Raw genomic sequence first — 16,356 nt, 5'->3', positions numbered from 1 at the left:
GGGTAGACTTAGGAGTATAAAGAGGATATAAAGAAGAAAGTTTTAACAGTGAGGGTGGAGAAACACTGGAGATGGTTGCCATCATGTGGATGTTGTGGAGAAGTTGTAGATGTTCCATCACAGGAAGGATTCAAGTCCAATCTGAAGTGTGGTCGTTCCTGTTCTTCACTAGAAAACATGGAGCTGTAAAGTTAATGCAGAAGGAAGAAGGCAACAGCTAGGCCACAGTAATTTCCTCTGTGAGGTGACGGGGCCGTTATTATAAGTTTATTTGCAAGCACAGTGTTAAAGAAGCTTTTGACACTAGGCTCTTATCTCCATTAGTTAGGTTTATTGACACGGATCAGTTGTGATATCTGGTGGCTCGATCCAGGTACCTCAAAAAGAGGGACCCTGAACAAAGAAATCCCTGGGCAGTTACACACTTGCAATCCAAATTCCCCATCCCTCAGGTGACAGTCTGGACCAACAGCAATGTTAGGGTCTGGGGTCATCTTGCTCTTCATCAGTTCACTGTTCATTACCAGGTGGTTGCTGTGTGGCCTATTCTAGCTATTTATTTTTAAGTAATATTTAAGTTGCTAGGTTTGTCTGTGCTAAGTATTATTAATGTTCAGATTGTTAACTCCACGTTTATAATCCATCTTTAACTTGCACAACATAGCCTTATAGCTCAGAAGAAGTTCATCTTGCATCCTAATAATTCTAGTTACTGTCTACTTTTAAATAACATAAAATTTTCAACACATAGGTAAAGAGTATGTAGATGTATATTCATATGATGTGTATTCAGACTGGTACTGTGAGGGCCACTTTGAAATTTGTGCATTTAAATTAGATGTTCCCTGAAGTAGAAGTATTTACACAGATTTGTAGAGACTCAGCAAAAACCTCCAGTAAAAAGATCTTTCTTCAGTACTGATTTATAGATGAGCTGTCCTTTTGAAGCTGAGGCATGCCTCAATATTCAGACTTTTTGCTGTATTAAAGAAACTTTGTGCATTCCTTTTTAAAACTCTGTCATCGTTAAAATGTATCAGACTTCAAGGTTTTAAAATACAAAGTCTGTCCTTTAGGTTACTCTCCTTTATTCCTAAAATGTCTGAGAGGTGTCATTTAGTCAGAAGTGTGAACTCTCAGTTGTGTCATTTTCATCCGATTTCTTGCTAGTTATTAATCAAGTTGTGTATTTCTCTGATAGCTGCAGAAAAAGGAAAAGCTGAGGGAGCTTTTCTTGCAGACTGTTATAGTGGTTTCTGATGCTTTCAAGATAGAAGTTTTCACTGGGTTATGTGGAATTGAGGACAGCATTCCTCAGCTGAGCATTGAGGTGGGGAAAAGGTGAGTCTGACTGGGGCCGGGGAGTGGAAGGGGATACCACAAGTGAGGAGACACCAGCAAACCCATGTTGTTTGCAGTTTGACAAGAGCATGGATTTCTTGACAAGTAGATGAAGCAGGAGGAAAGGAAGGAGAGAAGTTCAGGAATCATTTTACATTTTTTTTTTCTTCTTTAGTGACTTAAGGCCTCTTCCTGGCTAGAATGTCTTCCAGAGTTTTATCACAGCATCTTAGGTGTTCTCCATGCTCAGGAGTTGCTTAAAAGTTATCAGTGGTGTGCCATACCACACAACTGAAAAATATTAGCTCTTCCTAGTGTGTAATAAATTCTTTCCACAACAGAAATTAAAGTCAGTGCAAATCTCTCAGAAACCAGTGAAATTTCAATTTGTCAGAGTTCTTAAAAAAAAAAAAAAGAGTGGAAGAAAAGAGGCAGTATGCGTTGTATGCATCTAGCATAGCTGCAACCCCCAGGCAAGATGTAACATGTTTCTTCTTCGTGGTCAGATTTGCATACATTTGAAAAAAAATTCTTAAGTGTTATAATATAGTTAATTTGCAGACATCTCTTAATTGACCAGTTTGAGTAGATGAGTCATTTATTGAACTCACCTAAACGTTTTTGTTGTAACATCAAAGTACACTGTGTACCTCTTAAGTAACTTCTTTTCTGCAGTTTGAAAGGCTCTTGAATGAGAAGGAAAATCTAAATAATGTGTCACAGATAGAGGAGCATTGTTGACTAGCACATGTTAGAAATCTGCATGAGTGGTTTGCATGATTTTTTTGCAGGTTGAGCCTCCTAGATCACGGAAAATTTAACATCTCTTCCTTGTATCATTTCAAGCACACCAACCATGCATAGCTTTATCTCACCAGAAGATACATACACTCCACTCAATTCACTGATTTTTTTAAAGAGAGCAGTTGATTAAGAGTCTAAACTTGATCCAGTTCAGACTTTGTTTCCATGCCTTTGCTATTTTGAAAAACACAACGTCACTCTAGATGAAGTAGGTTTAATAGTACAGGTGTCATACATGAATATTTTCCTAATCAGACTGATGCTGGAGAGGACTGTTAGTGAGTGTACTAATCAAGTGTAATTCATTTAAGCAATGAGATACTTCCAGTAGCTCTGAAATTACTGAATTAAAAGGTTTGAACTCACACCTCTTTTTCCCTTGGACTAGCATTGTGTTGTGTTTGGGTGGTTTAATATTGGCAAGCATGAAGCAAGCCATTCAAACCTGATATATATTCTCTTTTTATTACAATGTACAAGTTAGGTAGAACCCATGAAATCCGAAAAAGAATCTGAAGATTTTTTTTTTCGCTGTTCAGTTTAATGTGTGGGTTTAGAAGGAAGACAACCCCTTTCCTGTAGCTGGGGAGTGCAGCACTCCTTCTTTCTCGCTTTTTACAAAAGAACTGATGTTTTTCCCAGAGTTCAAGTCATCCTGTTGACCTGGGTATCTCACTTTGATTTGAAAAAGAAAGGGCAAAAGTATTTGTGTTTAAAGGGGTAAAAGTCAAACAAGTTTCTCCTTAAGCCTTTGGGACTCTGTGTGTCTGTATGTTACATATATAAATACACACACACACATATATATATATGTACACAAGCACATGTTACGTGTGCATCAGTTGAAGGGTGTTGCTCTCTACCCTCTCCTGATACCGGTAATGATGAAGGGGAGGCTGATCCGATGTTTCATGGATGCCTGTTGTCTTTTGGCAGTGCCTCAGCATAAATTGAGGCCACAGTTTTGTCACCTAGGTATTAGATGCCGTGAGCCTGAGAAAACAAGCTGACTGTTACAAAGTGCCCCGCTACTCGCACAGCATGGAGACTGCTTTGGATTGCAGGAGAGAGAGAGTTCAAGCTGGGATGTTGCTTGAGAAAATGGTGGGCATTAGACCTCACAGTTGCACCTCCTGAACAGAGCAGCAAGGAAGTGTGTTTGGGAAGGTGCTGTGGGCACTGGCCCACGTGCCACATTCTGTCTCTTATGTAGGAGTCTTTACAGCACTTTCCCTACCTTCTCTTTGTAGCAGAGACAGTGCTTCAGCCAGAATTAAAACTTTGATTGTAGTAGCCCTAGGATCTGCTAACTGTGAGGCGCAATTAGTCTTGAACTGGTCTGAAATTCCTTGAAAATTTGGGGATGTGAAGGTAGTTTAACTGAGTTTCTATCTACTCCCTGCAGACAAGGCAGTGTAAATTGACTTATAGTTCCTTTCAGTCCTCTAGCATTGTTAACATGTTAAACAATATTTGAAAACTCTTTGGTGATGCTCATGGAAAGCTGCTGAGGCCATCTTTTGAGATTGTGGCTCTCATCTTCCTTGCAGGTGGGTGAAGGGTGATTAACCTTTCTTCAGGTTTGTCTCAGTGGAATCTATCAGAAAGAAAATGCTTTAAAAACATAATAACTCAAGTATTAAAAACTGCTTTTAATATATATATTTATATATTATATATAATAAATATGTTTTATTATATTATTTTCATATTTTTATATATATAATATATATATGTGTGTGTATGTGTATATAAAAAATAAAATATAAAAAAAATCAGAAAAATCCTACAGGTTTTCCTGGCTGTGTAACTCAGTATTATAGATTGCATTGTTGTGAAGCAGAGCCTTTAGTTGGTAGCCCTCTGTGTCAGTGTCCTCAGATCTGTTACCTCTGTTGGCCCCATTCAAGGGACTGCATTATCAATGCTGTCTTTGAAATAAACCCTTTTCTGAAGGCTGCTTTTAGTGAGGTTGTTGGTGAGCCAGCTCACTGGTGCAAAGCAGCCAGGATGTCTGTAAAGCCTTTACTTTTCACAGTAAAGGGATCATGTCTTACATCTTACTATTGTACTGTAGGGTATTAATTGACTGAAAATGAAACAAATATGGTGTGAAGACCATGAAAGATCCTTTTAAGAAAAAAAAACAAAAGAAAGCACTGCCATATCCTCTACTAATTGCCTTTGTTTGTCCTTAGAACAGCTGAGTATGACTGACGCATGTAGATAAAACCCAAGCTAGCTTTTTCCTTGGTAACGTGGATATTGTTAAAAATTAAAGCTGTGGCATCATGAAACCTGATGAGCTGCCCAGGTGTCCTGTGTTATGTTTACTAACTGGAAACTCTGCTATTGGAGCTGTGTTGCTGCTGCTGGTATCCATTGTAGCTAGAACAAAGTCAGCTTATCACTGAGATTGTGTCTGTGATCGCTGTTCTTGAAGAGCCTATCTGTAAAGCATATAAAGTAGCCTGTAATGCAAGGTCCACATTTATGAGTCTTAATTTGTTAGGGAACAAGTTTTAGATCATATTGGGGTTAGATGTAGGCACTGCACTACCTCTGGAAATTTCTTTCATTATCCACAAGCATAGGTGCCGTTTTTATGTGTTTGTTATAATTTGGCAGGACATAACTATTTTCATTATTTTTTGCCTATGTTCTTATTTTAGACCAATTCAAGAGGTTATATTTTACTTCAGTTCTGCCTCTGGGGTAATGGGCAGAAAGCCATCAAGCCTTATCCTTAATACGGTGTTCTCTTGGGGTTTTTAGGTTGCCTTTGAGCTGGAATTCATTCCGATTTCAAGAAGGGATGTGGAGTGTTTGTAGTGAAACACTTCTATTTTGCATGTCTAAATCAAGTTGGAGGGGAACATTTCATATTTTGAACAGCTTACAACTGGTCCTTTTTTCTCTTTTCACCTTGAAACTTAAACTGTATAGTGATTTCTTCTTTGCCTTCTCTTCCTACAAAAATCACAGAGCACAGTAAATTGTCCTCTGCTGCTGTTCAAGCCAACACAATGATCTCTATGGCAAAATAACATTTTTTTCTGAAATGGCAAGTCAGAAAGCAGCTTTGTGCTTGGGGGAAAATAAACTATTTTCAAAAGAATAATAGTCCAAAAATCAGCTTGCTCCCCTCCCTAAATTCTGTCTGAAGAGGCCAGCTAACTCACAGTGAGCTCAGGGACTCATGTCTTTAACATGTCTTAGTCAGTGTTCACACCTTCATTGCTAAAAGTTTCACCAAGGAACCTAACTGACATTTCTTATGTGATTTGATGACAGAAGTCTTGTTTGTATCTTTGCAGAGTGGAAGTAACGTTTTGTCCAAAATTATCAGTTTGAGGTTAAGTGATTTCCACCACTGCACACCCCCCCCCCCATTAGAAGAACTAAATCAATTTTCATGTTTGCCTAAGAACTAAATCAGTTTCATGGTTTTTTGTGACTCGTTGGTTGTGTTACAATCAGAAGAGGCCCTCAGGCTGACAGTTGATGATTTTTCTTTTCTATGATTCAGTTTATTGCTGCTTCCTCTTCTTAGTGCATTATTTCTTCAGCTTTCTTGGTGACTTTAAGGTAACACTGCCTTCTCAGACGCACAGGCTAGTGCAGAAGGGCAGATGAATTCTCAGAAGCCAGAGTTTTGCTGCATCAGAATATGCTGTAAAAATTTTTAAAAAAATTTTTTTAATTAGAAAAAAAAATAATTAAACAACGGCTTATGACTGGCTGCCTGCTTAAATGATTATCTTCATCGATCCGTTCTGTCCAGGACCAAAACAACATGTGGACTACAAAGCTTTTTGACAAACTTTACTGTGTGGTATTTTTGTAAATGTTACAGAATAAGACTAATAAATTTTCGAATTTGTAAAAAAAAAGACCACAAGAAATTTGTGGAGAAAAGTTTTAGGTAGATCTTCTGTAAGGAAAATGAAATGTGGTGGCTCTAGAAATTAGATTTGTTTTTTTCTCCCTGCTTTTTAATGATCGTGTTGCTCAGTAGTTGCCAGGAGGAGTCATTTTAGGAAAGCGTAAATTCAACAATAGATGTTAGCCCACTCCTGTGCTTTCTGAGCACATTAACAGCATCTTTAAAAAATTTCTGACTGTGTAAGAGTTCTGTAAATCTGGTTGACACTCTCTTTAGGTACAATCAAATTTTGGTTTGTCTCCCTCCTTGAAGAGAAGTCTCAGGACTGGGGTAAAGCCTTTGAAGGGGAGTACTGTCCCTTTTATTCCTAGGCATAAAGAAACTTGTGGAAAGACCTTAAACAGGCAGAAATTCTGCTACAAGCAAACTGGACATGATTAAAATTTTGACCTTGGAATTTTCCGCTCTTATTCTTAATGTATTGCTGGCGTGAGACTGCTGTTTAGTGGTTACCCAGGGTGCTGAAAATTTTCTGTAGTACAGGACATAGGGCAGCACTACATTGCCTAAATGTGAATTGGTAGCTTGTCCTTATTTGTATATGTGCATGTGGACTTCACTGCATTTGCTTGTTTTAAATTGATGAAATAGCTGTAATTTTATTCTGCTTAAATATTTAAAAAAAATATATGTGAAGACATTGTTGGCACACTTGTAAAATGTCTCTCTGATGCTTATTCAGTTATCAGACATAGCTATTTGGCAAGTAAATCTGTCTTCTGTGTGGGGAGAAAAGAAGGTTTGCTAAATTTATTTTTAGTGTTCACAGCAATTGGGTCATCATGTTAATTATTTTTTTCCCTTGTTTCTTTTCTAGGTAGTATTGGTACATCGTTTCAATGCCATTCAATCCATCAAGATCACATTTGTAATGATGACAGTGACAAGGTGAGACATAAATGTTTCATTCAGGAGGTCATATGCATTATGGGGGTTTTATGTATTGGTTTTACTACACAAAGATGTATTGTGCAGGTATAGCAGTTGGTTTTCAGAGTTATTCTTTAAACTGTCTCTAGCATAACAAGATGTATGTTTTACTTCGAACAATCTTTTAGCCAGTTAACGAGAAATTTGTTTTTAGTATTGTATGTTTATATTTGGTTGTAGTCCTTTGCTTTTCTAAACATTTGTGATTTGCCATATTGACACCCTCGGTTAATGAAGAACAGCAGTGTTCAAAGGGTTGTTTGGGGTTTTTTTACAGTAGCTGTATTTTCCTGTTTTGGACTTGGGAATTTAAGATTTTACGGATATGAATCTTCTGTTCAGTGTTGCAGCCTTAAAGTAGCAACCTGTCTAGTCATGTGTAAGCATTTTCTTAACTTTTTTTTGACACATTCCCAGATTACCTTGCTTTGGGTCAGTAGAGTGCTGGATGTTAAATGTTAAATGATACTTGCATCACTAGTGTAAGTGTGGCATGCAGAAGGAAAAAGTTTTGACATTGAACTGCTCATGAGACTGACTGGCTTTCACGTTTCTATTACTGTTGATGGTTTTACCATAAGCTTTACTTTTTGTAAATAATGCAGATTGATTAAGATTAGCTTAACATGTAATGTGTGTTACATTGTGTGCAAGTATGACACTTCATAGAAAACTAACTTTTTGGCTTGACATGCCTGGAAAGGGGCATGTATTGGTCAAATTCTAAATAAGCTTTCTTAGGAAGTGAAATGTGAACAGCATAGACTAAGTGCACAAATCCTTGTGTTTGGAAATTCTGGAGTAAGTTAATGTTATAGTTGTTCCAGTTTATCCTAGAGCTAGATTTCTTTTCAGAGAAAGATTCTTTTACTGCTCTACTGCCTTTTTTCTTTTTTACCCTTTCACTCTTACTTTCCTCCAGTTTTGTGGATCTTTTGTGTGTGTGTATGTATGTGTGTGTGTGTGTGTGTGTATTTGTTTGTTTGTGTTTTCCTGAGAGTTTTTTTGTTGGTTTGGTTTGGTTTTTTAGTTTAATTTTATTTTTTAGGTACCACCCTAGATTTGGGGACTGGTTCAATCTACAGATATTGGTCAAACATGCTATCCAGAACATGGCCAACGTTATTTTAAGTTTCCACTTGATTAATTGCTTAACTATTTTCAACAGTATTCACTGCTCTGTTTTTTGGGTCTTGTGTGCTCTGTTGCCATCCTCGTGCACCAGTGTAACTATCTTGCTTTTCTGTTATTACATGGACAATCACCTCTGTGTTACACTAATTGTCTTCCCTTAGTTTTATTTCATATCAAGGTGTAGTGGGTTGACCCTGGGTGGATGCCAGGTATACACTAAAGCCATTCTCTCACTCTCCCTCTGCAACTGAACAGAGGAGAGAAAAAAAAAACAGCAAAGGATTCCTGGGCTGAGGTAACAGCTGGGAAAGGTCACTGACTGATCACCATCATGGACAAAACAGACTCAGAGTGAGGATATTACTTAAATTTATTACTAACAGGATAAGACCAAAAGAGTGAGAAATAAAACAATCTTAAAAAACACCTTCCCACCACCCCTCCTTCCTTCCCTGTTTTCCCTCCTTCCCCCAGCGGTGCAGGGGGATGGGAATGGGGGTTACAGTCAGTTGTTGTTTCTGCTGTTTCTCAGGGGGAGGAGTCCTTCCTCTGCTCCTGTGGGGTCCCTCCACAGGAGACAGTCCTTGATGGACCTCTCCAATGTAAGTCCATCCCTCAGGCAGCAGCTCTTCCCAAACTGCTGTCCATGGGTCACTCCTTCATGGGGTCAGTCCTTCACCAATGAGCTGTCCTGACATGGGTCCCCCACAGGGGCCACCAGTCCTACCCAGGAAAAACCTGCTCCAGTGTGGGCTTCCCTCTCCAGGGGCTGCAGGTCTGGCAGGACCCTGCCCCATCTTGGGCCTCCCACAGGGTCACAGCCTCCTTCGGATATCCACCTGCTCCAGCATGGGCTCCACCCCGATGCTCTCCCATGGGCTGCAGGGGCACAGCTGCCCCACCCTGCTCTGCCCCACGGGCTGCAGGGCCTCAGCTCCTGTGCCTGGAGCACCTCCTGCCCCTCCTTCTGCACTGCCCTTGGTGTCTACATTGTTGTTCCCATCTTCTCACTCTGCTCTTTCCTGGCTGGAATTCTTTCTGTGCAACAACTTTCTGTTCTTACATATATTATCACATAGGCTTGATAATATAGGCTCCTCATTGGCTTGGCCTTGGCCAGCAGCAGGAAGCCCATCCTGGAGCCGGCTGGCATTGGCTCCACGGGACAGGGGAAGCTTCTGGCAGCTTCTGACAAGCCACCCTGTAGTCCTCCTGCTACCAAAACCCAGCCACAGAAACCCATTACATAGGGTAATTAAAACTGGTTTAAGTCTTATTGGAAATTCAGTCTTTTAGGTGCTTCACTGGTCTGAGGGGAGGGAGTACGATGGGATGTGGCAGCTTACTCCATGTAAATTTCAGAAGAGTAGTTGTTTGGCACACAACCTGCCTCCATATTAATAGAGGAACTGGATCAAATGTTACTTTTTTGCATATTTAGAAATGGTGGAAGAAAACAATCTTCATCACTGGGATTGATTCTGCACCAAATGAGAACTCCCAACTGTAAAAGTTTACTGAAATAGAACTAGTATAAAAAGCAGAAAGAATGTTGGTTTGGGTGTATTTCAAACACGTGTTTTTCCGCAGATGTCAGTTTTATTTGGTAAGAGTTTTGATTTTTCTGTCAGAATACATGAAGCTGTTTGCCTTTCATTTTATAGGAAATTCTCGTTGATCCCTTGATTAAAATAAGCACTTATTTGACAATACAGTAAACAGTCCTCAGAACAGACTCTCTGTACTCTTCTCAGATGTGTCACTGAACTCTGTGCTCTTGTTTTAAGACAGAAGTTAGAGTACTAGCACTTGGTGTCATTGGCAGATACAGACCAACTGGATGATGGAATCATAGAATGGTCTGGGTTGGGAGGAACTTCAGAGATCATCTGGTTCCAACCCCCCAGCCATGGGCAGGGACACCTTCCACTGGGGCAGGTTGCTCAAACCCCATCCATCCTGGCCTTGAACACATCCAAGGATGGGGCATCCACAGCTTCTCTGGGCAACCTGTTCCAGTGCCTCACCACCCTCACAGTAAAGAATTTCTTCTTAATATCTAATCTAGAGCTACTCTCTTTCAGTTTGAAGCCATTCCCCCTTGTCCTGTCACTACATGCTCTTGTAAAAACTCTCCATCATAAGTAGTGCTTCCTAAAAGCAGCTGGTTGCAGTACTTGGGTACAATTGCAATTCTCTACTGCTTGTATTCACATATGCCTATCTTCTTGTGTCAGTTTTTGAAGTTGTTATTAGCTTCCACTGTGAATTACTTTGAAAATCAGAGTGCTGATTTATTCTGCCATTACTGAGAGATAGCACCTGTTCATTTTGGTAGGAATAACCCTGAGATTAATTCAGCTGGTTAAAGCATGGTGCTAATAAAGCCAAGGTTGTGGGTTTGATCCCTGTACGGGCCATTCACTTAAGAGTTGGACTTGATGATCCTTGTGGGTCCCTTCTAACTCAGAATATTCTGTGAACTTCTGTGAATATAATTTAAAGATAAAATGCAGGATTTAATTGATGTATTTATCTACAAATTTATTAAGTGTTGGGCCTTTTCGTATTAATTCTAGAAACTTTATGAAAAGCATACCTTCAGAATACTTTGACATATCTTTGATTAGTCAATATAATTGCCTGACTATAAGTAACCAGCTTTTGCATTTCAGGAGAAATGTAAAGTTTAGTATTTGACTGGCAATCCGCATATATTTTACAGTAGTTTCTCCAAAAGCCCAGTCTTCATTTTCCAGACAACAGCATGAGAAAAGTTCTACACCACACATGCTAAAGGAATGTTGCAATCTTAATGAAAACAATTCCCAGGCTTCCACCCCAATTACTTGATTTTGTTGACTTGGCACATGAGAATCTTGAATTCATGTTCAGTGACATCAGCAGGAAACGAAAGTCTAAGATTTTTCATGTGTGGACTCACTGAATCAAGACGGATGTGTCATTGTTGAGAGCATTATGGCAGTACTAAGAACCTGTTTAATTTCATAGCACCAAAAGCAGTTCCTCTTGTCTTACAAAGAAAGCTAATATAGCTTAGCTACAGAGGACATTTCACATTTTACTTGGTGTTGCAAAGTGATTTCAATTGAGATTTATTTAAAAATAATTGTTGCTTTGGAGATGGGAGCTTTTAAACCTCAGTGCATAAGTTGAGGGAACCCTTTTTCAAACTTGTAATTTCTTTGATTTTTCTTAGAAGTATAAATATTAAATGACAAAACTGAATAAATTTTTTTTATGGAGCACAGCATTTAGGGAAAGGTACTTTTAAGAAGGAACTGTTATTCCTTGGTATGTTACTTTGCTTTAATGCTCATTCCTACTAGTGTTTAACAGAGAGATTAATTGCTCCTGCAGAGCCTTTCAATCATACTCAGTTTATTTAGCTTTAAAAATACGCTTTTGTCCTTTGGGTGGTTGTTTTGCCAGTGGTGTGCTTCCATTAAAGGATGCTTTCTCATTTTGAAAAGAAACTCCAAAGATGCAACTCTTAACTACTCTTGTGACATATCTCTTGTGACATACTCTTGTGACATCTCTTTTCAGAGATCTCATTAAGTTATCTATTCCTTGGTTCTCATGCAGTTGACCAAATTGACCACCTAGTAGTAATGAAAAACACAAAGCACTCTGGGGTCAATCCAGTGGAATTTTTTCACTACCACTAAGGGGCTGAGAATTATTATTTCCAAATATTTACTTTGCTTTTCTCCTTTTTCACTTATTTTCACTTATTTTACTTTCATAGTATTACTATTACTGTTAGATTTGTTTTCTTATAGCACGTAAGGAATTGATTTTTGCTTGGTACTTATGGCCAAAATACATAGCTGCATTATTTATTTTACTATTTCTAACCTTTAAATTTCCCAGTTATACTCAGTACATCTTCTATTTCTTTACTACTGATTTCTTGTTCCTGAACTGTTCAGTGGTGCCCAGTGACAGCACGAGGAGCAAAGGCCATAAACTAAACCAAAAGAAGTTTCACCTCAACGTGAGGAAGAACTTCTTAACACTGAGGGTGGCAGAGCACTGGAACAGGCTTCCCAGGGAAGTTGTGGAGTCTCCCTCTCTGAAGACATTAAAATCCCACCTGGACACATTCCTGTGTAACCTGCTCTGGGTGACCCTGCATTGGCGGAGGGATTGGACTGGATTATCTCCAGAGTTCCCCTCCAACCCTAAAAATTCTGTTGTTCTGTGAAATTACTCTCATTTGCCTGTTTTGATGGACATCAAGTCCTCAGTCTGTAATACAGAGGGCTGTCGACTCATTAGAAGATGTTTTCACAAGAAAGGAAATATTTCACAGGTTCTGATCCAATAGAAGCATGATCCACTTTGTTTTCCACTTTGGATGTTGCAGTGTAGGCATGAGAGTCATCCATAGCTGAACAAAAATGATTCAGAAACTCAGATATTCAAAGGACCCGTCACATTTATTTATATGTGATGTATAAGACTATATGCACCTCTTGTGGTGAATGTGTGAGGGACAATACATAGAAAAATGGGAATATTAGAAGGAATTTCTTTTATTCCCTCCAGTTTCAAAACCGGAAAGTATTCTTCCTGTCCAATTAGAACAGCTGAAATTCATTCCTCATGGTGTGTGTTGTTGTCAGACACACACACCCCCTCACCCCCCCTTAGTCCATTCTGCATATGTTTGCTGAGCAGCTTTATGCCTTTTTCATTTCGCATCTGGCAGCTGCAAGGATGTCACTTAACTGATTTTAAACCACTTTCATGCCTAGTGAATCGTCTACTTTAGGACATTAATTCTTTATATCTACAGCAGATGGTTTGTTTTCCTGGATCAGGTTTGGGGAAATCTTTAGTTAGGCTGGGGTAGAGAGCGGAGGGAGGTTTGAAAGGTAAATAATGGGGTGATGATATTTTATTTACGGGGAATAGCTTGAGTAAACCAGTTCTGCCAGGCGCCGCTTGCTCCCTTTGCTGAGCAGCGCTGGAGATGCCGATCCTGTTCCTGAAGGGATTCGTAGCCAGGCGGGGGCCGGGCTTTTCTCTCGACGGGACGGGAGGACATAGCGTTAAGCTGAGCCAGGGGAGGCTTAGGTTGGACACTGGGAGGAATTTCTCCACAGAAAGGGTGGTTAAACATTGGAAGGGGCTGCCCAGGGAGGTGGCGGAGTCGCCGTCCCTGGAGGCGGCAGTCCGTGCCGTGGTAGCTGACCGGGCGGTGCCCCCCGAGGTCGTTGCCCGGGTCGGCGTTTCCGTCAAACCCAAACTAGAAGGGGGCGAGCGCGGCCCGGGCCGGACCGGGGGGGCGGGGCCGCCGCCGCCGCGCAGGCGCGTTGGCCACGCAGCCGTCCCGGCGCAGACAAAGGGCGCGCCGCGCGTGCCGCGCGGTGACGTCAGCCCCGCGCGCGGGGCGCGCTCCCGGAAGCGCCAGGGGCAGGGTCGGGCCCGGCCCGGGGCGGCCCCGGCGGCGGCGGCGGGGCCGGGGGAGCCCGCGGAGCCCCCGCGGCGGCCTCGGCGCCCGCGGACGAGCCGGCGGGGGTCGCAGGTACCGGCGCGGGGGCCGCGCGGGGGGGCGGCGGGCAGTGCGGGCTCGCGCGGGGCGGGGCCTCGGCGGCGGCGCCGCCCGGTGCTCGTGGGGCGGGAGGGGAAGGGGCCCGGGCGGCCCCCGTGAGGCGGCCCGGGAACGGGGGACAGGAGCAGGGGAGGGACGCAGTTATCGGTCTTGTTAAAGGTGCTCCATCTGCTTTGGCGGAAGGTAGAACTGGAACCCAGAAATGAACTGGTTTTCCAGGGCTCGATCGCTGTGTGCTGCCCTCAGGACACGCAGGTTCGGCGTGTCTCTGAAGCACTAAACGTCCTCCCTTCCACACAGTCAAATGAAGCCTGCAGGTGTCTCTAATCCCCTTAAATCGATCAAAAGAACTGTTTGATGTTGGTAGCATTGGTGTTGAGCATATGTTTTACGGCATTCAGTATTTCTCAGTAGATATGAGTTAATTCCTATATAACACAAAGGAGATTTTTTTTTCCGTTGCTTAGACCAGAAGGATGCCTCTTGTTTTCTCCAGAATTTTGTTTTTAAAGTGACTGTGCATTGAGATGTTTACTTATAACATCCGTTTTAAGTTGTAATTGTTTAGAGCAAGTACTCTAGTCATTACTTATACAGAAGTTCATTGAACTGTAAGTCGTGAAAATGTTTATGAACGTATAGCATTTGCATTTCGAAGCAAATTTTTGAAGGTAATACTTGAAGCAGATTAGTATTTTCTCATAAGTTCACATGTATAGTTACAGTGGGGCAACTGGAGTGGTAATATGAACACAACTACTAGTCTGCCTTACTGAAGTGTTGCTGACTGCTTGATTAGGTTGCTGCTGATCTTCTTGTTCCTAAATGTCATTCACTGAGGCAACTACTTTGGTTTCAGTTGCCAAATTTATGGTATTTGTCCACAGGGAGTCTGCTGGCCCAACAGATTCCTTAATTCACAGCATTGCATTACATTACCTTTCTTTCCTTCAAGGGGATATTGCAGCCATGGTATCAGGGACTCATTGTTCTGAGAAAGAGGAAAAAAGTCCATTTGAATACTATCATATGCAGTAAGAGAGAGGAGGGTGCAGTCATTAGAGAATTAAGTATGAGACAGAAGAGCAGATAGATTTACTGGCAGATTTAATGGCTAATGAAAGTTGATAATGTTTTTCATCTTCCTTAATCACCACATTTCTAGTTAAAAACAAAACCTATGCAAACATAAGATAACGATGTGAAGAAACTTTTCAGAGAACTGTTAGTAGGAGAATTACGTGTGAAAAGTGGTGATTGTGAGAGGTGGTATGTAAACCACCTAAAAATGAGAGATCTCATGAGTCTCCTTTGTGAATCTTTGTCATCTTCCAGATTTAGAGAGCAGGTTAAACTTTAGTTGTTGCTCATCTGGTTCACTTTGCAGATCTTGTTAATTAACAAAAGTACACAAATACAAAATTGAAGCTGCAATTTGATCAGTCCTTGCTTTGTACTTGCAGTGGTGTGGTATTCACAGTGAATAATTGTCTTTTTCTGAAAGATATGGTTTTGGCTCAGAAGCTGGTATTAGTGGCATCAGTACTGTGGTGGTTTTTCAAGTTTATGCATCAGCTTGTCGGAATACATTTTTTCAATATGTATTGAAAAAAATATTATTGATGTTATAATAGGAAGATCATTTATATTATTTAAAGTTATATTGTTGATACTGTTACTTTTTTAACTATTTACTGAGAAAGTCTTTAAGAGTTGCAGCTGTGCCAGCTCTTACTTGAGTATCAAAATGATGTGGTTGGGAAGAGAAGTTACTTCTTCACACCTAATATGGAGTTATAATCTTGTACTATGAAATTGTAGTCTTGTTGCACATCAAAGCTGTCATACACATTTGTTCATGGAAACTACATGGACTGAATTGCTAGTGAATCTAATGAGAATTAGATTGCTAGTCTTGGACTTATAGAGGTCCTCTCACTTAATCTTTGTGTGTAGCTCCACCACTTCCCTGCCCCAGAAGGATTTGAAAGGCAAGAATAGGAAAGATGTCAAATTTCTTTTTTTCCTGTTTTGAGTCAGAGAGTTGCTTTGACTGTGGAGGAGTGATTCTTGAAACTTCTGGAAGATGCAGGCTTGACTTAATCCATTCATACAGAAATAGAACTTATGGTTTTCTTTTCTGTGTATGTATCTATATCAAGTTAAATAATCTAACACGGAGTACTTAAGTTCTGCTGTGGGCAAAAATTGCCTAGGTTTATGATTTATTAGGATGGTTTTTTTTTTACTCTTCGGCTTCACGTGGTAGTTGGTAGGGTCCTTTTTTACTAAGCTCTTGAAGGATCAAGGAAACCTGCTTTGCTTTTTGGTGCCCTCTACTGTTGTCTGTTTGTCAGAACATAGAAAGCTAGAGCTGGTTTTGATCTTGAAAGACAGTAAAATGGTAACAACAGAGGCTCTTTAAAAACAGTAGGAAGGGGAAAGAGGGAAAAGAAGCGTATTTTGCTGTTTGCCTTCCAACCAGTTTGTGTGGATTGCACTGGAACTGTACCTCATCTGGTAGAAAAATAGGTAAGCAGCATACATCAGACTCAGCCAGTGTCTTCTGTTGGCATTGCAGCAGTAAAAAGACCTATGCCTTTGATCTTCGCCTCTC

The 16,356-nt window shown here is 40.7% G+C and overlaps 1 protein-coding gene across 5 annotated transcripts in view; it reads left to right on the top strand.

Annotated features, from left to right (window-relative positions):
- RNF38 (ring finger protein 38) overlaps positions 1–16,356 on the top strand; it is a 111,217-nt gene that overhangs the window by 48,825 nt on the left and 46,036 nt on the right. For 3 of the 5 annotated variants that reach the window (XM_051777486.1, XM_051777489.1, XM_051777488.1), the window contains one exon: positions 6,909–6,979. In XM_051777486.1, coding sequence (XP_051633446.1) covers positions 6,909–6,979 — 71 coding nt within the window. Of the gene's footprint in view, positions 1–6,908; positions 6,980–13,617; positions 13,713–13,826; positions 13,899–16,356 lie in introns of those variants that run through there. The other 2 variants (XM_051777490.1, XM_051777491.1) reach the window with 2 other exon arrangements.

This window comes from Manacus candei, unplaced genomic scaffold (assembly GCF_025592945.1).
Source record: "Manacus candei isolate 608988 ecotype Guabito, Panama unplaced genomic scaffold, ASM2559294v1 h1tg000010l, whole genome shotgun sequence".
Taxonomy (NCBI): domain Eukaryota; kingdom Metazoa; phylum Chordata; class Aves; order Passeriformes; family Pipridae; genus Manacus; species Manacus candei.
Note: the sequence above shows the minus strand (reverse complement) of the source record. Positions and strands in the feature narration are given on the sequence as shown.